Source organism: Seriola aureovittata, chromosome 19 (genome assembly GCF_021018895.1).
Source record: "Seriola aureovittata isolate HTS-2021-v1 ecotype China chromosome 19, ASM2101889v1, whole genome shotgun sequence".
NCBI lineage: Eukaryota > Metazoa > Chordata > Actinopteri > Carangiformes > Carangidae > Seriola > Seriola aureovittata.
Window position 1 is genome coordinate 21,616,688 of NC_079382.1, and position 24,753 is coordinate 21,641,440.

The following is a 24,753-nucleotide window of genomic DNA, read 5'->3' on the forward strand; positions in this document are numbered from 1 at the left end:
GCAGATATAGTTACACTTAGTTTTATGTATATATCTCAATAATAGGGCAGAACAAGTACTTTCACTTTTTATACTTGTCGTTAGAACTTTTATACTTCGAGAGCTCGTTAGTCATCGGACAAAAGGCCAAGTCACACTGATCATGGCAGGGAAGGTCTAATGACAGATGTTATCCAGTTGCATTGTGGGATCCTCTGATTTTGAAGCTAAGGTTAGGGACTGAGAGTCAGGAAGTCTTGGGATCTGATTGGTCTTCTTTCATCTGTCTCTCTCTCATTGTCTGATCACATGGGTTCATCTTACAGCCACATGGCTCATTATATGTCGAAGAGTGGAATACAAGAGTCATCATGTCTTATTTAAATTATTTAGACTTTATATTGAATTGACTGATTCAGTCTCTTTTACTTATTGGCTCATCCTCGGTTCACCTGTCTGTTTTGTGCTTTTGTATTTTCTTACAAAAGTCAATAAAAATAATATTAATATCAATCTTTGCTCCAAAAGGTTCTGAAAAAAAGGCTTCAAATAAAGAAACACAGCATTTGCACAGATAAGTATCTTTATTTAAGCATCAAGCTCGGAGCACAGATATATGTAGCACATCTTGACCATCCAAAGAACAGCAAAAGAAAGAATTAGAACAGCAAGGTTTCTCCTTCAGTACATCCTGATACATCCTGCAACTGCACCCTCTCTCACCCGGGGGAAGCTTCCACTTTCCCTTCCTCTCACAAGATTCATAAAAGGAAAGGAGAGTGAAAGAATAAAAGAAAAAAAAAAGAAACTACATGATTTAGTCAACTTTGAAAAGGTCATCCCTTAACTTCATAACAAACTAGCCTGAACACTTGTTTCACAACAAAACAAAAAAGACAAAAAAAAGGGGAAAGAAAAAAAAAAGAAAAAAGATTGGTCCGCAGCAAAAATACAAAATATTTTTTGTATAAAATTCTATTACTGTTTAACTGCAAAAATGCATTTTGAGTTCATAGTATAAAAATAAAACAAAGTTGCAATGATCCACACCAACAAGGCTAAAATGTACTTAATCCAAGAACAGTTAGCGTTAAACTGCTTCAGTATTTGAACAGTGCTAGTTCAAATTCTTCAAAAAATCAAAACAAAAAAAAAAAAAAAAAACACCACAGTTGTGGCAGATCACCCAAGTCATCTGACAGGAAGTCGAGTCGTTCATGTAAGAGCAGAGATTGGTCCTCAGGAAAAGAATGAAACCACTCCAAAAAGCCGTGAGAGACAAACTAGAGGGAAACTATTCCAAGTGCCAGTTCTTACATGAACTGTTGCAACCGGCGCGCCAAGTGCTTCAGGTGATCGGTGCACTGTCGGAGGTGTTGATGCAATCAACACAGGTATTTCTAAGAACAGAGCAAACTGCACTGCAGGGCTGAAAGCAGGTTAGGACTCCCGCCATGTCGTCTCCAGTTCAAAATTCAAAACTGCATTCTCTGGCAGGAGAAGCACCGTGAACACCACTCAACCGAACGGCAGGCCGAGAAGACAAACCGTGGATGTTTGACATGAAGTAGTAAATAAGAAACCGAACCTGCTTTCAGCACTTGAACAACTTGAAATAAGATTAATTACAAGTTAACCTGACCCCTTGAGGAAAAAGATGAGTCCCCGCCTACCCAAAAACACATCAGGATGCGGCAGTTCCAGCTCTGCTTTCAGCTGGTTAAAAAAACGAGAGGAAGGTGAAGCACACAGACCTACTGACGAAAAAAGGAGGAAGAGACGGCGCTACACTACACTGTCAAGCAACACGGCACTAGTAGTCACATGCACCATAGTGTCACAGGATTTTCCCCCTCGGTGAACAAAGGGCACTGATCCAAACAAAAAGAAAAAGAAAGAAGAAAAAAAAAAAAAAACTGCTAGGGAGTCACATTTTCGACCAATTCACTGCAAAAAATGTCTGGACACAATAAATTTAATAAAATGGCAGTTTATGCAGCAGTTACATGTGGAATGATCCGGGATCACCCTGGCATGCTCAGACTGGTGCGCCTCTATTGTGCGTTTACAGATTTCTGTATGGGGCGGAAAGAGACAGAGAGAGGATGGATATTATGTGGGAAAAAGAAAAATGCTTTGCTGGGCAACTTAGCAAAAAGGGTCTGATTCATTATTTCCCATTCAGAACGGGGCGCGGGCGCAGCCAGGAGGGCCGACTCCCGTTATGTCACGGTTCTGGGGCCAGCTGACAGTCTGACTCTGGCAGGGGGGAGACCTGCTGGGCGCTGGACAATGGCTGGTCAGCAGAGGGCATTGTGAGCGCTCTGTGTGTGTGTGTGTGTGTGTGTGTGTGTGGCGAGGGGGGGAGGAGGGAGGGGGAGGGAGGAGGGAGGGAGGGAGCGCTCTCCTGGAGTCGTACATTCAGCTCAAACCTGGTCCAGGCTTTTCTCTAGAGACGTGTACATTCGAAAGACGGGTGGACAGGCCACTTCACACCAGCTGCGCTACATTCAGTTTGAACATTTTCCATTTAACCAATTCAAGTGAATGTGGAAAATCACGAGTGCTGATTATGACTGGGACCCAGAAGCTTTTTCTAGATACAGCACACTGTAAAACAAAGAAGCCTGGGCGCAACAAAGTGCACATACTGAATGTCTTAAATGATTCATACATGTGCACACACACACAAACACACACACACATGTTCTAGGCTCATGTGTTTGAGTAAACACAAGGACTATATGATTGTCCAGGTGGAGGAACACGAATGAATGAATGAATGAATGAATGAATGAATGGAGTCGGGATTCAATTTAAGTAAAGCCCAGCAAAGCAGAAATCTTAGTGCAATCTCTAGTGCAGTTCACAGCAACCAAAGACCACACCGTCTAATGCTGCAAACCCTTTATCCAATAGTGTGACATTAAACAGTTAGTATGGCGATTTGTTTTCAAAGAAACTCAAATATATTCAACGACGATAAGAACGGCCAAAAGCTTACCACGATTTATACATTCAATACGACTGGAGACAATAGGTTGGCCTCATCTTTGTACCATGAGTAAACAGGTTTTTAAAGTGCACTCAATAATTGGTAGTGATTCATTGATACCAATTGTCACGTTGGAAAGCGACGCGTCCGGGTTGAATTTGAAATTTAAGAAGAAAAAAAAAAAAAAAAGAAAAACAGACGAACTGGGTGGAGCTCATAAAGAGGCAGACGGATCTGAGCATGTCAGGGCCCTGGCCTAGTGCGGGCGGAAGCCTTGTCTGTGGGGGATGAGGGGGGAGACCTGCAGGAAGGGACCGTTGTACTGGGCACAGGTGGACAGCCTCAAACGGAGCGTGTTTAATTCCTCTACATGCACTTCAAGATCACAGCAAGAGTGAGCTAGAATATCGAAACAGAGAAAAGAGCTTTCATGCAAGAGATCTAAGTCACAGGTACAATGCAAACAACTCAAACTGGAGGTTAAGCTAGGGCTCGCGACCGCGTCAGCACCGGGAGGTCCTGAACCGCGGCAGCAGCAGCAGAAGGAGGAGGGAGGGAGGAGGAGGAGGAGGAGGAAGGGGAGGGGGAGGACGAGAAGCTCTCTACTGGGGGGTAAAGCCGGATACAGGGGGTGAGCCCCGGGCGGCCGCCTTTCTTTTTACGCCTCTTCTTCATCCTCAACCCTCAGCTCTGCTGGTTCTGCTGGCGATTCTTGGCGTAACTTGTGAAGACAAAATTGTAGTCGTTGAACTGAGCCAACTGGCGGTCGAGACGCTTGTAGCCCTCGAGTTTCTGGGCAGAAGAAAAGACACTGCGACATTTGGAGCTCTGCAGGGGCACACAGAAGGAAGGAGGAGGATTTACTCACCGACACTTCTCATTAAAATCACAGGAAGTAGAAAAAAAAACAAAAACAAAAACAAAACAAGGTTGTGATTTATTCATACCTGATTGACAAAAAGGGTAGTCACAAATTTTCCTGGCTTGAACACCTCCACCACCTTCCTAACCAGATCATCGTACGACGTCTGGGAGAGGTTGGTTTCGAAGCTGACGTAGGAGAACTCCGGCTCAGGGGTGATGTGGATGGTCCAGTAAGTTCCCTGCAGAGGAGGACGACAACAACAACAAGCAGCAGAGCCACGTTAACGACACGTTCAAGAACCTGGCTCGACGTGGAAACGAGAGAACAACGAAGAGACACTCACGTCAGTCTTCATTCCATTCATTGAATATCCACAAGGGTTGAACATTGTGGCATCGATCACAGAACCTGGTATCAGGTCACGAATTCCACTCATCTGTAACGGGACGAGAAGGAGAAGAAACCGTCAGCATCAACTCACCAGCAGCCGCCGCCGAATAAACACACGTGTCGATGGTGAGATCTACTCACACGAGTGACATCACTTGCAGAAACACCATCTTTCATATAGAACTGGTCCATAATGGCTGGATCAAGGTCGCTCATCAGAACTTCCAGTGTCTGATCTGCATGCTTGTTTTCCCAGTACTCTGGTAAGTCCAAGGTAAACAGGTACCTGCGGGTGACGCACAGTGAATGGTTGTTTATCAAACACAGAGGATACACTGGGTTAATAACACCCATACTGCAGAAGAGGCTCCGAGCAAACTTATAATTATCTGTGCTGAGAATCTAAATGTCATGCAGCAACATCCTGCTGAGGCTGAAACGCTGCTACAACAACACAGAAGACTGTCAGCTGGAAACTCGCTGCCTTTTCATATGTTGCTCATTCAAAGAGAAAGATATTTTAAAAAAGGATGAAACAGGTCAAACACACAATCACCCAACGGCACAGGTCAGATAAAATCAAATTAACTCACTACCAACACATTTGAAACAAATCAGAAGCTAAATACTCTAAGATTAGCAAACGCTGTGGTGGAAGATAATGGGGATCCAAATAAAGAATATAAATTGTCAACCATTACAGGAAACTGCACAATGCTTACCAGCAGTCAGAGTTCAAACGCCCCATACAGTAGGCTGCACCATCTGGAGGAAGCAAAAAGAAAAGAGGATTGTTTCAGTCGAAATTATAGTTAGAAAAACATCTCAAATATGAAATTGAATCGTCTGATGACTTTCTAAAAGGTCAGGGTGATTTCTTCAGCCGTCACAGACACAACAACAGATGTGCTAGAGAGCAAATAAAACGAGGCACTGCATCATTTCTCCGTTTAATTTAAGACCTTTTTAATTATATCTAAAATTTCAGAATTATCTACAAGGTGCATGAATTTACTGAGAATGTTGTTAGTACTACAATCAACAATAAATCCTTAGAATAAAGTTTATTAAATCATTCAAATTGACCTGGGCCCAATAAGGAGCAGGAAATGAATGGATGTATGGATTAAACAATTAAAATATATATCCAGTTAATTGAGGAACAATAGTTTTGGGAAGTTTCCAATAAGTTTTTGCTAAATTGACAAAAAACATTTTACCACTTTCACTGCCTTAAATATTCAACAAAAAATATTATTTTTTAAAACTTCTAAAACCTTTTTGAGGAAACCAATCAATGCTTTTTATGGCTTTTGAAGAGCTGCAGATATTCTCTGTCTGTGTGGTTTTTTTTAAGAGGGGGGAAACAACAATGATGTAAAAACAGGTGTGTGACATACTTGGGAAAATCTCGCTGAGAAAGTCCACTTCCTCCTGGAAGTTTCGATGAGGGAACTCTTGATGGGTCGGCTTCATAAAATTCTTGCGGGAGTAGAAGAAGTTCTGAAAAAGAAAAACCGGGGTCAGATCGGCGCTTCAGCCGCAGGCGTCGTAAGACCAGCACAAATGATGATGTTTTGAATTTCAGTGTTTACATATGTAAATACTGCAGGCGTTCCTACCTCGATGGCATCAAAGCCGCAGTACTCCCTGGCGAGTTCCAGCAGAGGCACCAGTGCTTGCAGCAAGAGGGTGGTTCCGCATGTCTTCAAAATGAAACGTCTCTTGGAGACAAACATGCTACTCTCACTGTGGAGGGGAAAAAAAAAAACAAACAAGAAAACAACAAGAAGTGCGTTAAGCTTCGGTAGTGGAATTGTATCTATGTGCCACTGTAATTTATTACACAAGGGAGGATTAAAAGGTGATTCTCCGTCAACCTGTGTCCTGTTCCAACCTTCGAAATATACATGTAAAGATCAGACGGACAGCGTGTGTCACGGAGCTAACAACAGCTTTAATCTAAGCCCGGGGGCAGGGGACAGTATTTGGAGCTTAACAGGCAACATTTGTTCCTGTGTGGGTGAATTTGTGAAACAAACACTGCGCCAACATTTCCAAGATTAAGGAGTAAATTCCCTCTTACGACACACACTCCAAACATTTACGCCCCCGTTGAACTTCTTGTGAGTCAGATGTAATTACCAGGGAAGGAATCTATCACTTGGAAATATGGAGAAAAAAAAAAAAGGAAGAGGAGCCAAACTGAAATTTGCCTGAAGGTGTAAAATCCCAATTCATCTGACGCAAAAGTTGGTTTTAAGAAATTATAAAATAATGTATTTATTCATTCGTAATTCATATTTGTTTTGTTCCTACCAAGTCTGTATTAGACTCCAGGAGAGGGAGGAAATTAATGATAAATAACAATGTTTTGACTTTGATAACAAAAAGTGAAATCACTTCCTGGTTGCGTGACAAAGTTCTCAGTTGTTGATAACTGTGGTCTCATAGCAGACTCCAGGTTTATACTCGGCCCTTTTACGTATTATTGAAGCAGGGTTTTCTTCTTCTACACTTGTTGCATCCCCTTTGGATATAACACATGTATAATGTATGTGCCTATAGGTCTCTAGGGTCATCACCTGAGACAGTGACTGCAGTATAAATGACAAGCGGCTTACAGGTGACCGCTGTCTAATCCTGTCTGCCTCCTAATCAGTAGGGAAACAGAGGAGACATCATGTAAGTAAAGACCGGTCACTCACCTGAGTATATAAGCTTCCTGCTTGTCAGTCTTTGTCACACTTATGATCAAACAATGCACATTCTCCAAAAGTTTGTCCCACTCAAACCTAAAAAAGAAAACAGAACACCATTAGTATTTTGGCATTCATTTATTTGTCAATGGTCTGGTTAGCTTGTTGCGACAGGAAAGAAGAAAAAAAAAAACAAAGCAGTAGAAAGTGGGCAGCTCTGTTTTTGTTTTGACTTGTTTTCTATTAATAAGTTAAGCACACATTCTTCTGCAGTAATGCCCTGCAGAGGAACTCATAACAGAGAGGGAGGGATTCAGTTTCAGGAATATTATGCTGCTAAAAAAAAAAAAAAAAAAGGTAACAAAAGAAAAATCAATAACCTCAAATCACTAAATCTCAAACGGATTTAGAATAGACCCTTATGTTGTGATGCAGGAGTAAAGGAAGGGTTCAGGCTGACAGGAATCAGGCTCTTGCTGTGTGCAGGAAAAGCTTTGTGTTGTTTGAATATTGGGCCCAGACTGAAAATCATAGTCTGGGGCAGACTACACAGCCAGCTCTCTCTCCCCGACAACAAGAAAGCACCTGCTGCTGCTGCCGCCACCGCCGCCATCTCTGCCCTCCCTCCACCACCACCACCACCTCCACCACCACCACTCAAAGACAGCTGCAGTGCAAATGCAGCTGCGTCACACTCTCGTTACAACCTCGGAAGTGCCAGCCTGAGCTCATGTGTCCAGTAGTAGGAAGCACAGCACAGCCTGGCCCGGCACAGAGCGAGCACGAGGAGCGCAACGTTCAATAGGGAATTTACCAGCAGCCAGCGTTGCATAGTTTATCTCGACAGACAGACGGGGGCTGCATGATCAAACAGAGAGAGAACGTCTCTGATCCTTGAACCGGCAGTAACTGCAGGTGTCAACAGTAAATCATTCACTAAATGTCTTTTAATGTGCACATAAATACATGCTGAATGTCACAAAAAAAAAAAAAAAAGTTAGTTTGAAACTGTAGATTACGGCTCGAGCAAACATCATATCTCTAACATGCGTCCGGCTGAGAAAAGACCAAACTATAGATGCTCTTTAAGATTCTGGTGCCTGTGGGTAACCAGGCGGCCTAGGATACAAACTGCAAGTAACCAACACTCCTTGGTTCAAGTCTGGCCTGGGACCCATGTTGCATGCCAGCCCTGCTCCGTCCCCATAGCAACCTAACAAAAACTCTGCAGGGGGGTCACTACACGTGGCTCAGAGGGGACAAAAATCATTAAGATTAACACAAATACCATCTTAAAAGATGAGAAGCACCGATGAAAAGGACACGTTTTATCACAAGTACTGGTTGTTGATTAACTGTGGAAAAAAAAACAATAAAAAAAATCGTGCCACATGTTTCCCTCACAATCATTGACAGAAAACACTCTGCAGCCTTTACACACAACTTGTCCAACATTAGAGGGAAGCACATCGGCTGACAGTTGGGGATGAAAGACTCAGTAATTCATGTGGAAACAAAGCAGGTTTTTTTTTTTTTTTTTTAAAGAATAGCAAACACTGACTGAACAATAGATCACCATTCTCCTGAGTTGCTGAGCCGAGTGTCAGACGACATCTGCCATGAATACTGACTAGCTTCTGGTTAGTTCATTTTGGCCTTGGCCTGGTAAAGCACACACACATTAAATCACCCGACCTTTGAGTGTTTCTGAGCTACAACATTTCTTAAATAAACCCTCACACTGTCGACATAGAGACCACGGTCTGCGCTGCTTGTAGGTTGTGGTTCGCCAAATTAAATTTGCCGTCCATAAAGAAAGGCCTAATATGATCATGTCGGCTGCAGGCCCAGAGCCAACAAGCTGACGTTATAGTCGTAAACCATTGTACTTCTTAACCTGGACCATCAGACTGAGGAATCAGAAAAGTTCATTAGTATCTTTGGAATTTCTGAAATGTTGTAAAATCTGAAGAGACTAGGTTCAACATTCAACACACAGCCCCAGTCATCAAGACTTATATTCTGTGCCGCAATTAAGATGTGTCATTAGGACAGTATCATGGTTTATTATTGAGCAGTTGTCTTAACACACTGCTATTTACAACTACATGCAAGAACGGTTGTTGATAGTGAGTTTAGACAGTTTTATCTTCTGTTTCCTCTTTGCTTTTCATTCTTACAACAGGCCAAGTACAAATAATCAAAAGCCTGTGCCAGACTGATAAGAGTTATAGATTCCAAGCGTCAGAATGTGTTTATACTTTTAAACCATGGTAGAATTTAATTCTTACCTTGGTCAAGCATTTCATCTGAACTGAAAAACAAAGGTCCTGCCGCTTTATATAAACAGGGTAAGGCACATCAGATATGACTTATCCAACTAGAATTTTATGATTAACTTTAAAATAAGAGACAAAAAACAAACAATGACCTGAGGTGTTGCAACATGCCAGGTTCATACCAGAGGGACAGCGTTACTTGAGACCTGGGTCAGGTCCTGTTTCAGTGTGAAACGCACACCAGAGGCTATTTCTGGTCACTCAGCAAGATAAGATTTTCCTCAAAGAAAGCACAGTCTCCAGGAAAGGGCCCAGATCTGGCTGCTAATTACTACAACAGAGATCTGTGGTTAACCGAGGTGACACAGATCTAAAAAAAAAAAAAAAAACTAAAAAAAAAAAAGGGGAGTAGTGACAAAAAAAAACAAAAACAAATGATAACACTGATTAACTGACAAATAGTAATAACAACTGCAAAACTTTTTTTTTCTTTTTTAGCTGCCAAGCCATGTGGGAAAGGAAAACCACATGTTGAAGCGTGTAGATGTGTAACAGATTGGCCCTCAGGACTAGTTGTTTGACAGTCTGAGCTGCCGTCCAGTCCTGAGGCAGGAACAGCGGAGGGTAATGTGAGTGAGCTCCACATTTGTGAATCAGATGCCCTTGTGGACTTATTTGGACATTGGCTGACATCCAGCGAGCCTGATTCACCTACAGTGTCACTCTGAGCCGTTAATCTGCCCTACGGCCGTACATTAACGCCAAACCTATTTCACCCATCTTTCTTAAACTGACCTCAGTGATCTGGTTAATGACGGGGGAAAGTCACTCACAGCACCGGCCGATTCGGCCTTGAAAACTCGCCACAGGTTATCACTTAGTAATGCACTGCTGCAATAACAGGTGAAAGAACAAAGTGGCAGGCGGCACGGGACGGTGATCATTTCTAACCAGCTGATGTCACTGTAAATCATTCTTCTGTTGAAACTATTGCCACACCTCAGTTGCTCAAGTGTCACACTAAAGAATAAATACCAGCCCTCATTAAACTACCTCAAATTATCTTTTATCCAGCACCAGAGAGTGACACGGCTCAACTACACCAGTTTAATCCATTAATTCAACTTTGTTCTACATGGTACCAGCTCCCTTAAGGCACAGTGACAAATTGATTTTCTGGCATTGAACAGGGGCAAAGGTCAACAGCCCTTTTTGACCATTCACATCCATTTCTGCAACCGTCCCATTACCCTGACATATCCCTTTTCTTTGAATGCCCATCTCTTCACAGCAAATCAGAGTAGGGAGACCCTCTGACCAATCAGAGGAGCTGGGAGGGGAGCGCCTGCATGGATGGAAACGTGACCGGAACAAGGACTATAGGCAAATTTAGTCGCAGAAGCAACCCTAGGGACTGCCATGTGAGTGAGTGAGTGAAGTCTAAACATAAAAAATAAAAGGAGCACCTCTCCACGAGCCATAGCATCCCATCCCAGAATATACTGGTCTCTCACATTAGTCATGTAAATTCACACAGGAGTGTTTGAGATCCACTCTTCCCAGCCACCACAGCCACAAGCACCCCCCCCCTCTCTGAGATGCAAAACAAATTCAATCTGATTGACCAGCGATCAGTGTCCTGGATGTGTGTGTGTGTGTGTGTGTGTGTGTGTGTCCGTGTTGCAGCAGCCGAGATAGCACGCGGTGACGGCGGGCGACCACATGCTTGACATCTTCAATGAGGCCCCCTCGTTGTTGAATGACGCAGAAAAAAAAAAAAAAAACTCCCCCATTTACAGCTAAACAAAAACACACAACACGGTTTTATCAACCGCCGTCTGACTGTGTGAGTCATATTGAGTAGTATAGTTTATTACACTGGTGTAATTTAATCTACCGACGAACCAATGCGGGGGTAATAAAACGTGTGCGCACCGATAGGGGTGAAAAAAAAAAAAAAAAAAAAGATCAAGCCCGCCTAATGTGGGCATCAAAGTTTACTGACATTACACTAATAAAAAGATAAGATCAATACAAAAGAAAAAGAAACAACAGGGCCTGTGAGTCGTAACACGAGCGAGAGAAACAGCATGAGACAGCTGAATATTTCAACATTTTCTCCCAGGAACTAGCTACAGTTAGCTAGCTGTAAATTTGTTTTGCCAACTTGCTGTCAAGACGGGATTTAAAAGCTTTAAAAACCCGCCGGGCTTGGAGCTCACTACAACAGAGAGAGCGAGAGTTCACGTTAATGTACAGAAATGTTAAACTGCCACAAAATTCCTGGGTGAAGAATGAATGACTCAGCTTGGAAGTGGCACTGTTAAAGGGGGAGGTGGCCATTTTCGAGTGACGGCGTTAGCTAGCTTACCAGTAATGTGCTCTGGTGTCAGAATATGAGCCCCTTTATAGCTAGCTAGTTAACTAACTAAGGATGAACTGGCGATTATAGAGAATAAACTGCCTCTAGAGAAGAATATTTTACCGCATTTAGCTGGTTAAATGTCACGAATGAACAGAGAGAGACGGAAGCCATGCCTGTGGCCGACGTTTCAATATGCTGCCCGAGAACTGACAGGGCAGCGGAGACATTCAAGTGACACAAACCTTGGGATGGTACGGAGGTCCCCGGTTCCTTTGGTCTCATCCTGCCGAGAGAACCACACCTCCAACAGCTTCTCGGTCCCCTCGAAGAAATGTGCAGTGTTATCTTCCATCATGAGACAACAGACACCCAACAAAAATATCAAACGTCGGTTGTAACGTTTACAGCTTAATTAATCCTTCCTCGATCAGTTATAATTTATTGAGGTACAGTCCTTTAAGTAATTCAGGTGTTGATTTTCTTGAGTTACCGTCTTCCCTTTTACAGAGAATACCGTTAGCGAGTGCTAGCTAATATCGCCGGCCATACTGTGTAGACCACTGAATGGAGGTGGCGCGGTGGTTTTATGTGCGCCAGCCAGCTACGTCACTTTTGCGTTCAGCCAATCCGTTTACCAGACTCAGTCTTGTGACATCCGATTGGTCCAGGCACCTGTCAATCATCGCAAAACAGGGGGTTTTCTCACATGCCTTTTTACAGCCTACACGTAGCGTACAAAATATTAGAAATACAGTTGCTCAAACTACATTTTAGAAGGATAATGTAATAATATCACAATAGCTTTGTTTTAATCTAAGTCCCTTTTTGAATATATGAGACAATGTTACACATTTGTCCCATAGGTATTGCAATTTAGAGGCCTAATATGCTTAAGGCAAATTTCTGTCTTCTGTGACATATGTTTTGCTTATGTACATATGGATTGCATGTTCGTAAATATTATTCATACCGCGTACATGACCGTAATGCATTAATTTATTATTTGTGCATCATGCTGACTTAAACAAATACAAACCTTTGCATGTATTCTATACGTTCAAATAATATTACTACACATATAATGAAAAGTTATATTATAAAATGAACCCGTTAAGGCGGTTGCAGGAGAGGGGAAAAAAAGTGGTTGCATTTTATCGATTATATAGTACCACAGGAAGTGCACAAGTCAGTAAACCCCACTTAGCAACCACATGTTATTAATATAATAATAAAACAATAATAATAGATTCTACTCTTGTAAATTGCCATAACTGAACAACAATACTACTACTACTACTACTACTACTACTACTAATAACAACAATAATAATAATAATAATAATATAATAATAATAATAATAATCATAATAACCATCATCATCATCATCAAATGAAGGGGTCAGGAGGGCAGTAGAATTGGGTGCCTATTTGCACCTTATATGACAATAAAAGACAACAGTATTTCTAGAGAAACCTTTATTTATATTTTTCTGTGAGGACCTAATGTGTTTGTTGTACTTTCTTTATAATGATTGTGGTGTATGCCATGAAATTATAAAATTACCGCCATTGACAGGTCCGGAGATTATTAAAGTATTTCTAAATATGTAAACAGACTATAACGTCCGTACACCATGAAATCCAAACCACAGATGCCTGCCTTTTTGAAGAGCGTTCATGAGTACGCAAAGTGCAACAAACCGCAGAGAGAAACGCGGGTTGTAGTTTCTTACATCTCGGCTTTCGAGCAGGCGAACCGCGGCGCCTGCCGGGAAGAACTACGCTACCCAGCGAGCACTGCGCGCCAATTAGAAACGTCAACGAGCCAGTGAACATTAAGCGGAGCAGACCAAAATCCCAAACAAGGAAATGGTGGGGGAATAAAACGACCAGATTATTTAATTAATGCATGTAATAATTAATATTTTATTTTATTGTAAATTAAGACGTATTTATGGGTTAAAATGGATTACGACTTCAAAACAAAGCTGGCGGCAGAGAGAGAGAGAGTAGAAGATCTGTTCGAATATGAAGGTTGCAAAGTGGGTCGAGGCACCTACGGGCACGTTTATAAGGCTAAGCGCAAAGACGGGTAAGATAACCGTGAACGTTATTGTTTATACTGCCGTTAAACTGAGCACCGGATGCATTTTTCACGGCACACGACCGAGTTGTGTGTGAAACGGGGCGTTAGATTTGAACCTCCCCGAAGCGTTAACCCGTGTTTCTGTGTTTTTGTTTTCATGTAACGCACTCACTCACTCACCAACGGCCCCCCCTTCCTCCTCTCCCTCCTCCCCCTACTCCCCCCCCCTTACCGTACCTACCCCCCCCCCCCCCCCTTACCGTACCTACCCCCCCTCCCTCCCCCGAAACAACACACTAAAGCAGCGTTGTTATTTATGTTTAGTGAAGTCTTTACGGTGGCAGAGGAGATAGCTAACTCTTACTGCACGTAAACGCACCGGAGAACACAGCTAACGTCATTTCACGCGGTACTGACATTTCAGCGCCTTTTCTTGGACAAGCTGCCCCCCCCCCCATTTTTTAAACACTGTGCACTGCCAAACTTTTTATACTTTTTATACAGTCAGTAGTGAACCCTTTTCTAATTTTGCATTTTCCACCGTCGCTGTAAAGCATATTAAAACCAAAAGCAAGTGTGAATACCGTGTATATGACAGCAACAGGAAGATGGACAGATGTTCTCACAGTCTAACAGCAGTGTCAATATTTGGTGCACAAACTGGCAAATTCCCTGTTCACAAAAATACTCTAGAGTGCAATTTTATTTTGAGTTATATAAGTTTCTTTTCTCTCTTTTATGTTATAAGTTGCATGTCTTTGCTTTTTTTTTTTTTTTAACCTGCTGTTCAAACAAAGTAAGAAATGAGTGTAATGAAAGAAGATTTTGGTGCCTATACTTTATAATGACCTTATAACAGAGATCACATATGGGCTGGGTGTGACTGTTTCACATGAAAAATGTTACTGAACAATATAATTAAACGTTGCATCTGGGCCAGATGTGACACATAACCAGATGTGGCTAATTCACATTAAATACTGTTTCTTCATCACCCCATGCTCCCCCCATTTTTAACACTGTGCACTGCCAAACATTTTTATACTCACAGTCAATAGTTTAACCATTTTCTAATTTGCCCTTTACACTGTTGCTGTAAATCATATTACAATCAAAAGCAAGTGTGAATACAGTGTATATAACAGCAACAGGAAGTTCTGATACTATAACAGCAGTGTCAATATTTGTTGCACAAACTGGCAAATTCCCTGTTTATTTGAGTAGTACGACTGAAATGCTTTTAGGAGGACGGAGCATGAAAACTTTCTTTTCTCTCTTTTATAAGTTGCACGTCTTTGCTTTTTTTTTTTTTTTTTACCTGCTGCTCAAACAAATAAGAAATGAGTGTAGTGTAGTGTAACACGGGCTGGACGACACTGTTTCATATGAAAAACTTTACTGTTGTTATAATCTTTAAAAGTTATAAAATTCTGTTATTGTTCAAGAACAATATATATATGATACTCATGAGTAACTGTTGTGGTAAAATTGTAATTATAGCATTTTTAAAGACAAGCCTATGACAATATTACTATTACAGGGGTCTGGTATCAGCCAGATGTGTCAGATGTGAGTGACTGAAGAGGTTGTGTGTAGTTACATGTTTTACATAGAATATTGTGTAAGGAAACATTAAAGGTAAAAGAACCTGGTAGTGGATCAGAACTACAGGCCCTCTCTCCGCTCATCATCGATTCACTGAGTCGAGGCTGCAGGCGGCGTCTTATTGTATTCACCTCTACAACGCTGGATAATAGAGATGCGATGGGAGGTCACAGGGTGAAACACAGGCAGGTCACAGGCAGTTATCTCTGCAGCAGTTAACACCTGAGAGCTTGTTTAACGCTGTGAGGTGATAACATCCTCATCAGTGTTGTAGATCTTGTGCAGGGTAATGAAGTCATGCAGGTGTTGGCTCCTACATTCAGCTGTAGAAACGAATAGATGTAGTGGTGATGATTTACTCTGTCATGCTTTGCCTCCAGGATACTGTGGTTAAGTAATTTGTGATGGCCCAGTGCATTGATGGTGAACATGGTGTCTTTCTCAGCTGTGACTATGTGAGTAGGAATGCGGCCACCATTGATGTTATTAGTTACACCTGTGCTTTTCCTGCCAGGACTCGGCAGAACGCTGTGAAACAGGCGTATTCCAGTAAGCGGAGCAGTGAAGCGTTACCAATAGAGTTGGTACTTCAGCTCAAATATCCATCACAAGTTTAGGTCGTTCATTTTTATCACCTGTGAGATACATTTCTGGAAAGCTTTTCACAATAAAAGAGTTTGAAAAGGAAAGCATGATTTACTCCAGGAATAAAAACTGAACTTTATGGTCTAGAAATTAGATTTTTCTTTCTTTTTTTTTTTTTTGCCTCCGCTTAATACTGTGATCCGATACCACAGTTTGTACCATGTAATATTGTGGCTGTTTCTGTCCTCCCAAAAATAAACTTAATTTCAATTCAATTCAATTTGATAAACTTTATTTGTCCCCAGGGGGCAATTTAAAAGAAGTTTGAGCCCTTCGTTATTGTTTCTCTGATGAGTACACATGAGTTTATTTAATGGTAATTTCCTGTCATTAAATAACATACATGTGGGTGTGTAAGTAGCTGTGGTTTTTGTCTTTGATGTGATCATTGTTTGGTTAGTAGTTTCTGATGTTGGCGTGTTGGCGTGTTGGTGAGTCGGTGCACGGCCAGACCTGTTGCGAAGATCCTCTCCTCAGACGGAGACACTGGGGACCTTTGACTTCACTGTTCACATCTACATGTCATTTGTGTGTTTCTCATTAAGGCGGATAAACTTTTATTATGTGAATTTGACTAAAATCACACGAGGAAAAGATTAAATGTTATATTCTCTCTGCGCAGCTCAGTCAGCATTAGAGATGTGAGCCGGAGAGCTCCAGTTAATCCATGACCATCTCCAATGCCAATTAGGTTGAAGTGGGTTTGATCCTAGAACCACGAGGACGTGTTTGATCTGCGTTTATATTTTAATTAGCCTTTTTAGTGGTGTTTTAAGCAGAATATGTTTTAGCTCTTTATTTTCTCCACCCGGTCTGCGCTCAGGCTGGATTTCATACACTGGAACACTCAAATAATCAATATTTATCTGCTGAACGTGCTCAGCCCTACAGTGTCACGTTTCACTTATTAGCTGATTTTCATGCACAAATGTGATTCACAAGGGCAAATGACAAATGCCAGGAGGGAAGCAACAGACTCTTGCATTTCTTCATCTGTTATTCCCCAAAACACATCCTGCTTTCATGGTCTAATCCCAAAAAGTAAAGTTGCTCCCGTTTTCTGTTTTTTGTCTCCACAGGAAAGATGAGAAGGAGTATGCACTGAAACAAATAGAAGGCACTGGAATATCGATGTCCGCCTGCAGGGAAATTGCTGTAAGTTACATGTTTGTGTGTTTCTGTTTAATTCTAACAGCAACAGTTTCAACAGTTTGTGAAATCTGTTTCATGAACCGTAATAATCCCATTCATTTCTTTTAATAATATATTTCAAGTGTAGTCGCTTTCAGTTCAGTTCCTGACGTTCTGGGCCTGTCCAGTCCTGAGGCCAGAGCTGGAGTGATTAGCTTAGCTTAGCATCGGGACTGGAAATGAGGAGAAAAGTTCACCTGGCTCTGTCAAAGTGAATTTATTTAACGTTAGACCTGCACGAAACATTTGGAGCTCAGCTGGCCTTTCGATGGTGTGTGGTTTGCATTTTATCTACCTGCTGAAATCCACTCATTTGCCCTTTAAATCACTGGTGATGATGATGATGACTTTGGCAGTGGGAAGAAAACACAGGTTAGTTTGATTTGTGAACTGATGATGAGAGAATTAACTTGTGATAAATGGGCTTCTGTGTCCTTTATCTCTCCTAATGTGTGTGTCTTTGTGTTTATTTGCTCAGTGCTGAGTTGAGGATTGTTAAAGGCTCCGTGGACGTGAACAGTAGATTTAACCGTTCTGCGCTGTGATTAGATTAGAATAAACAAAGAGACCGTTAGAACAACACTTTAAATTCTCAATATCCTGCTTTTAATGCAAATGTGCTGCGTTTACAAGTAACAAGGTTTTCTCTCTTTCATCCCGTTCAGACGCTATTTTCTAGCTAAATGAAATCAGTCTTATTTATGCTTTTCTGATGAGGTGAGTTGAAACCGCTCTGGATTTAGACACCTCTCTACCGCTCCAACGTTTTGTTTTTGTTATGAACTGTCCATAAGAGGAGCTGGAGGGACTCAACCTTTCACATGGTTTCCAGCCAGCACTCAGCGTTGAGTGTGTAGTATTTGCGGTGGGGGTGGTGCTGCCTGAGGGCCGGTCAGCGTGCCACTCAGCCGCTCCTCTCTGAGGCTGCAGATAGAGGAAGAATGTGGCCTCTTTGACAGGCTGGTGTGCTGTTATGTAAGGGGCTCTGGTTTCCACTGTAACATGTTCACCTGGAGGGAGGGTACGAGCCATATGGTGCAAACACTGTCAGCGACGCTGTACAAACACTCCCAGTAATGAGCAAACCTCCTGTCGTATATGTTCTTGACCTTTTGCTGCACATTAACATTTACATCCACATTCAACAGCATGTTGCATATTCACAGTTCCTCTTTATCCCAGCAACAAGCCACAAGTCGTCCTCAGCCTGTTTTTGATAATGCAGTGGAGGGAGGGAGGGAGGGGGGGGGGGGTTTCCTGAAACTATCCACAGAGAAAAGTGTCATTTTTTTAAAAGAAATATAAAAAGGATGTCGGTCACAAAATGATAGAATCACAGTCACCAGCAAACCAGTGACTTTGCACGTCCAAGCCCCAGGTCTGCAAATGATTTTCTCACTGTACAGAGAAGAATAGAAACCAGTGTGTGTCTGAAAAAACACCAGGCACAGTGGTGTGCTTTGGAAACGATCGGCCGTAATGTGAAGTAAAAAGCGGTTACGGTATAGAGGAACCGATCCCCAGAATATTCAGCGCTACAGCCAACCAGCAGGAAAGAAGGGCAAAGTCCTGAGACACAGCGACTGACACAAAACTGATCACACATCAGCCAACATGTGGTGGGTACAGCTGCCACCACTTCAAAGTGCTTCCCCAAGAGAACTGGCATCGTTTCTCAGTAAAATGAAGAACATTCAGTTCTGTGTAGTGCTTCCTCTGCTCCGCTGACAATCACATCAACATGTGCAGCAGATCTGCGGCGTGATTGTGAAGCTTTTCTAATGTAAACACAGCCCAGTAAATGAAGCAGAGGTCAAGAGCCCGGACCCCGGGTCAGTGTTCACCGATAATCTGAGGCTTTCTGACCGCACCGCAACAACAGGGCCGACCTTATAACGTGGCTTAAAGTTTTAGATTTGAAAATAGATAATTATATATCTATGGAAAATATTCTTACGTATTTTATTCAACTGTCGCATAGCAAGAAATATATATATATATACTGTATATATAGAACTACTTTATTAATAAAAACCTTTGTTTACACTTTGGCTCAGTGAGGTTTCGGCTCCTTTGAAAAAGCACTGCAATGAATCGGCCATTCGTTTTGTTTTCATATCATCGTCGCAATCTTTTGGGCCAATTTGTCAATCGTTCGACAACAGTAGGCGTATTATACCACAACACGCTGTTTAGAGACAGGCGGAGGAGCGGGTGTTGAAAAGTTTGAAAGACAGGCGTATTGGACAGGCTCTTCTTCATGGCTCTGAAAGTTGATGCGTGGACTTGGAAACAGTTAGCAGACTGAGGGGTGGGTGAGCAGATAACATGTAGTCTTAATGGGCCGTGTTTCAGTCACTAATTCTGTTGTTCTGACAGAACAAACATGTAAATGCTTTATTGGGAAGTCAGTGGTTCCACAACAGTTTTCAGTTACGTTTGTCAGGTACATTGATCGTACACGACCTTGTTGACCTTGGAAGCTGTGATGCAGAAAAAAAAAAAACCTCCAAAAAAAGCAAAACTCAGTTTAGGAATTGAAGTTGCAGATGAGGGTGAAGAGACGTTAAAACAAAGTATTATACAGTGTAATTATTTCAGCTCTGTGAGTAAAAGCCTGCCGCTCTGACCGGCTCTGGCAGTTTGTTTCACAGACATGGAACAAAGCTGGAGAAGGAGCTGCCTTGTTGTAAAGGCTTTTGTTGGTGTGGCTTTAACGCTTCTGTAACATTTCCTGCAGCTGCCTCACGCTGAGCCGTAATCAACTACTGGACTGGTTTTTAAAGCGACATGGGGCTTTTTTTGTCAGCGGGTGAAAACTCAAATACTCGAACACCTCCGACGTTGGAGGATTTATTTTGGATGTCCAGGGTTTTCAGTTGTGAAAAGGCAAGTTTATTTCTACAGCACCAATCAGACACAAGGCACAGAGGTGTGGAAATACATTAAAAAAGAACATTAAGATGACATTAAACAACAATAAAAACTAATTTGAATAAATAAAAATATTTAAATACGTACGATCAGGTTGGAAACTTATGTATTTGATTTATTGGTGCAGAGTCCTACTTCTATGTCCATCAACAATGTTTCCTAACACCAATGACTGTGTTAGAAAATATTATTCAAGCCTAAACTTTAAGGCCTTCATTTGGTTTCCACACAGTTCTTGATGTAACGTTGTTTTTCAGTGTTGTTGATTTAACAACGTAATCCTTAATGCACGCAACGAGCAGTCAATCCAGTTTTCTAAATTTACTGTAATGTTTGTCTTTGTGTTGCTAAGCTGCTCACATACACACATTGTGTAGATCTTGCAGATACGCTGCAGGCCTGTGTGCACTGCTCACACTTTTTACTCAACAGACATTTCAAGTGTTTCGCTTTGATGTAAGTGAAAGATGATCGAGGTTAAATCCTGCGTAGATACACGCAGCGTGTTATCCCTGATAGAGACGGTGACGGTGGATTTAACTCAGGTCAGGAAGAGGGTGGGAACGCACGCTGTCTCGTTCAGATTGAGAAGGATGGAAGATGACATAAGTATAAATAAATAAATGCTGAAATAAAATAGTTAAATAAGTAAATATTTGTGACTTTACTCATTTGTTGTCCTTCATGCAGATAAACTGCTGTGTCACCATGTTGGTCTGGGAGTATGACTGCTCATCACTGGCCTGTTATGTTTTAAAGTTAACATTTTTCAAATTATATATATTATAGAAAACATAGAATTATAGATACAATTATTTCAGTGGCTTTTTGATGACTGTCTTGATCATCGTCACGCAGGACGTCGCAGCAGCGTGAATACGGCAGACGCTCAGAACTGGACCTCTGGTCTAAGCTTCATATCCAATCTGTAATATACATAAAAAATATAATGAAATCTGATATGAAGCACTTTCATTTATATTTATTTGTATTGACATGTGGTGGTACATTTGTACTCACAGAGGCGGAGCTGTCGTTAAACTGTCAAAACAAATCATGTATTTTTAGCTTCGTCTTCTCAGATTAAACGAGCAGCAACAAATATTATTTAAAGTCGGATCAAATTCCATCTTCATTTTTATCATAAATCAAACACCAGTGACTGACCGAAGGGCTGCAGAGACAACTCTTTCTCTACCGGGGCGATGGCGCTCGCTGAGTCAGCTCGCTGTGACAGCAGGACGGACATCGCAGCTCCGAAAACACCCGAGCAAATTTCCAAATCCAAAGTTTATCCAATTTGGATAAACTGACAAAGTTTTTGAAATCTTAATGGAAAAACCATCAAAACTTAAGGAAGTGATATAATAACAGTCGTAGGGAAAACTGTTTTAAGCTTTGAGCCTGGGTCTGAATCTCTGCTGTTGTTGCCTTTTTGGTGTGAAATGCATTCTGGGATAATTCGCTGACTCGATAAAACTCGATAAAACAGGCGGAGCGAGAATACTTCCTGGTTCTGTTCACAAGAACAGAGGAAAACGAGAGACTGAGAAACGCCTGCGATTTCACACAAATGTCTAACAGGACGAAACGATGAATTGATGACGTTTCATATCCAAAAGGTCAAAGGTCAACTTCACTGTTACATCACTAGGTTCTGGCCATTATTCACCGCTGTAAATCGGGAAGAGGGGAGATTGTGACCTGAGACTTCGACAGAGGTGGTGAAGAAAGAAGCCGTGTGATTTGTGTGGGCGGCGCAGGTGGCGTTCGTCAAGCTGAAAGGATGTTTGTGCAGAAGGTTCGGTGAATCCGGACAAACCAATTTAAAACCATTTTACTAGGTTTATGAAAAGCCGTTTAGTTCCTGTGTCTCTTTTGACTGTTTGGTGGAGCAGGTCTGTTTCCCTCTCTGTGTTTTCCCTCTCTGGTCCAGGCCGGTGTCGGATTCCCTGCTCACCAACTTCTCCCTCCGGTCCTGAGCAGCAGCTTCTCTGCCAAGCAGGGCGGAGGGCGTGAGTCACGGCCGCCGAGACTCCAGTTGTTGTTGCTGCTTCTGCTGCAGCATTGTGTTATTTGACACTTCAGGTCTCCGCAGATCTCACATATATGTTTTGTGTACGGTGAGCAGCTACAGGTATTGTCCCGGGTTCAACTGTGACGTTCATTGAGCTGAAGATTAGGCTTCACAGAGCTCCTGCTCAGTGTCACGTTACTCGCACGAGCAGAGGAGCTCAGTGGTTAAAGCGACACGGTTGATTTGCTTCGTCTCTTCAGGTTTGAAAGAACAATTGTTCCTTTCTAAAGCTCCTGCAATTTTCCATCCTAATATATATCCGCCCTGCAGGGAATCTGAAAATAAGAAGAGGTTGTGTTTTCTCCAGAGTTATCAAACCACATCATGATGTTGTCTCCTGGGGAAAGCACAAGCATCGCTCGGGAATTTTTTACTTTCGTTTCCTTAAAAAAAGGGATGAATGCCGACAAATAGTCCTTATCTACCGCTGTCTTGTCTGTGTAGAAACATGAAGAAATGAATCTTCTGACCAAAGATAGTGAAACACTGATGTGAAAAGGGGAATCAAACTTTCTAATGTTGCGTTTGTGTGTGTGTGTGTCATTCTTCAGTGTTTTGTCATCGGCCGTTGTCTTTCTCTCTGTGTGTGATTCAGTTCAGTTTAAGGACAGTGCAAAGAAGACATGAGCTAGTGCATGTGCTCAAAAGTGTCTGATCGGTATAAATCATTTTGTTTGGCTCTCAATCGTAACACGATCCAAGAAAGTCCAGTTTGTAGAGAGGGACACACTGATCCAGCTCAGGGTATCATCGGCCTGATCTGTGGAAACTAAAGTGACTCATGCTGGAACTGAGTCAGTGACACAGTCGCTAACAAGACTGACTTATTGAACATTGACTTACACATTCACCAAACTCAACTAAACAACCGCCAAATACAACATTAGGAATATCAATAAGATATATTTTCTTTCCCTCGGCAATCACAGCTCTATTTTAATATTCACTGAAAATTATGGCTCACCCAGAAAAGCACTTTTCTATTTCTTTTAAAGTATTTATTACATTTTACGTGCAATATTCTTTTTACGTGCAATTTTCTTTTTAAGTTTAAGTTTAAGTTCTTCTGTTTATGTCATTTTGTTTGTCTTGTGTTTGTGTTTGCGCTGATCAGTAATAGAGATGAAACCGCTGTCACGCTGTATCATGGTAGAAGTGCCAAACGATAGTGTTACAGTTTAAATTTGAATTATCTCTATCACGGTGGTTAATTACTGTGGTTAATTTGACACAAATGCGCGGTAAGCAATGTGGGTTTGTTATGTGTCAGTCAAAACATGGGCGGAAGGTCAGTGACAGCGCTGCTCTGGAGATTCTTCAGCTTCTAAAACCTTTTCACACCAAGTAAATAACCGGTATAACTGGGTTTTTTTTTAGAACAGCTCCGTCACGTCTCATAGCTTCATAGGTTGGTGCTCCTGTGAAAGTGTCAGCGCCTCCGTGTGAGACGCTTCGATCTGCGATTGTGTGTTTTTGAAACTTATTTGGGGGCTGCAGCTTCACTCTTTCATCGCTGATTGCAGTGTAGCTGTGGTGTGGTTTAACAGCAGGTGACAGGTGTGTTTACAGTGTGTTGTAAACAGAGTGGCCATGCAGCAGTTGGTCCCTCGTCATCCTCCGTGACAAACATGTGTTGGCACTGTTTGATTTAAATATTTAAATACAAACAAAAAGTGCTGCTCATTTTTTATTTGTGGTTTTGATGATAAAACTTGGTGAAAGTTATTTTACTATTTGAACATTTTCAGCACAACCGAATCTGGCCCATATACAGTAGGATTGTCAGGTGCTACTTCCACATCTGGACCAACTCTAGGTGCGCACACAGAAAGGCCGAGGACCCAGGCATGTGTGAAGTTTCATTTTACTGTCTGGGCAAACGCTGCCATCGGATGATGTTTAGGGCGTTGTGATTGCAGAAAATCAAAACCTTTTATGCCATTTATTTATCCGAGCGATAAAGAAGAATGAATGTTTTTCCTCCTGCAGCTGCACCACAGCTCCCAGCTGCTCTGAGTCAGGACAGGGTTGATGGATGTCAGAGCCTGAACAGTGAACTGTGTTTAATGTGGATTGTTGACGTTAAGCCAATATTCAATCAGCTTAGTCAGGTCAGTCTCTACAGCAGAACCGATCCTGAGGATTGCTTCAGTACTAACCCTGAGTTAAAGAACCATCAGTCTGAAGACACTGAAACACTGCAGCAGATTATCATATGAGGACATTGATCCACATTTTCAAGTAGTGCCGATGTCAGTCTGAATATGGCTTTAGTGACTGAGGGAAAGAGGATTACTAAGTGGTTTTGAACGTTATGTTTTATCACATCTCTTTTCCTTATGTTCCTTGTGCTTCACCTTGCTCGTCTCCTGGACGTTACATCCAACAGAAGTTGGTCTCACTTGAAAAAAAAAAAAATCTTCTCGACTCGCCGGGCAGAACAAAGGAGCCTTTGTGTCTTCCAAACCACCACCTCACTTCGTTTAGCAAACTGTGCAGTTCAGCAAATGGCGTGCCACATGCAGCCGAGCTGAGGCGGGAAGGGTGGAGAGAGGTTGGTTTGGCTGCATTGTGTTCTTTTGGTTTTGCAGTACGTCCATGTTAATGTTGGTAATTCTCCTTTATGATTGGAGAAATGAGTTG

The 24,753-nt window shown here is 42.0% G+C and overlaps 2 protein-coding genes across 2 annotated transcripts in view; one reads left to right on the plus strand and one right to left on the minus strand.

The window, feature by feature from the left end:
- Positions 1-544: 544 nt before the first annotated feature.
- On the minus strand, positions 545-12,108 carry amd1 (adenosylmethionine decarboxylase 1). Its single transcript, XM_056363379.1, has 9 exons — positions 11,815-12,108; positions 6,938-7,024; positions 5,852-5,978; positions 5,630-5,732; positions 4,952-4,994; positions 4,371-4,515; positions 4,183-4,275; positions 3,922-4,077; positions 545-3,802 (listed from the first exon to the last, which is right to left on the minus strand). The coding sequence occupies exons 1-9, from the start codon at positions 11,925-11,927 to the stop codon at positions 3,659-3,661; spliced, it is 1,011 nt and encodes a 336-aa protein (XP_056219354.1). The 5' UTR covers positions 11,928-12,108; the 3' UTR covers positions 545-3,658.
- A 1,300-nt stretch (positions 12,109-13,408) lies between these two features.
- cdk19 (cyclin dependent kinase 19) overlaps positions 13,409-24,753 on the plus strand; it is a 40,114-nt gene continuing 28,769 nt past the window's right edge. The window contains exons 1-2 of the mRNA XM_056405521.1: positions 13,409-13,664; positions 16,988-17,063. Of these exons, the coding sequence (XP_056261496.1) occupies positions 13,537-13,664; positions 16,988-17,063 (204 nt within the window). The 5' untranslated portion in view covers positions 13,409-13,536. The remainder of the gene's footprint in view (positions 13,665-16,987; positions 17,064-24,753) is intronic.

What these genes read in the sequence shown, in the direction of transcription:
- amd1 (XM_056363379.1), bottom strand. Translation starts at nt 11,927, where the DNA reads ATGATGGAAGATAACACTGCACATTTCTTCGAGGGGACCGAGAAGCTG. An exon ending in GACCTCCGTACCATCCCAAG is followed by an intron (nt 7,025 to 11,814) that starts GTTTGTGTCACT and finishes TTTCTTTTTTAG; the next exon opens with GTTTGAGTGGGACAAACTTT. An exon ending in CTGCAAGTGATGTCACTCGT is followed by an intron (nt 4,276 to 4,370) that starts GTGAGTAGATCT and finishes GTCCCGTTACAG; the next exon opens with ATGAGTGGAATTCGTGACCT.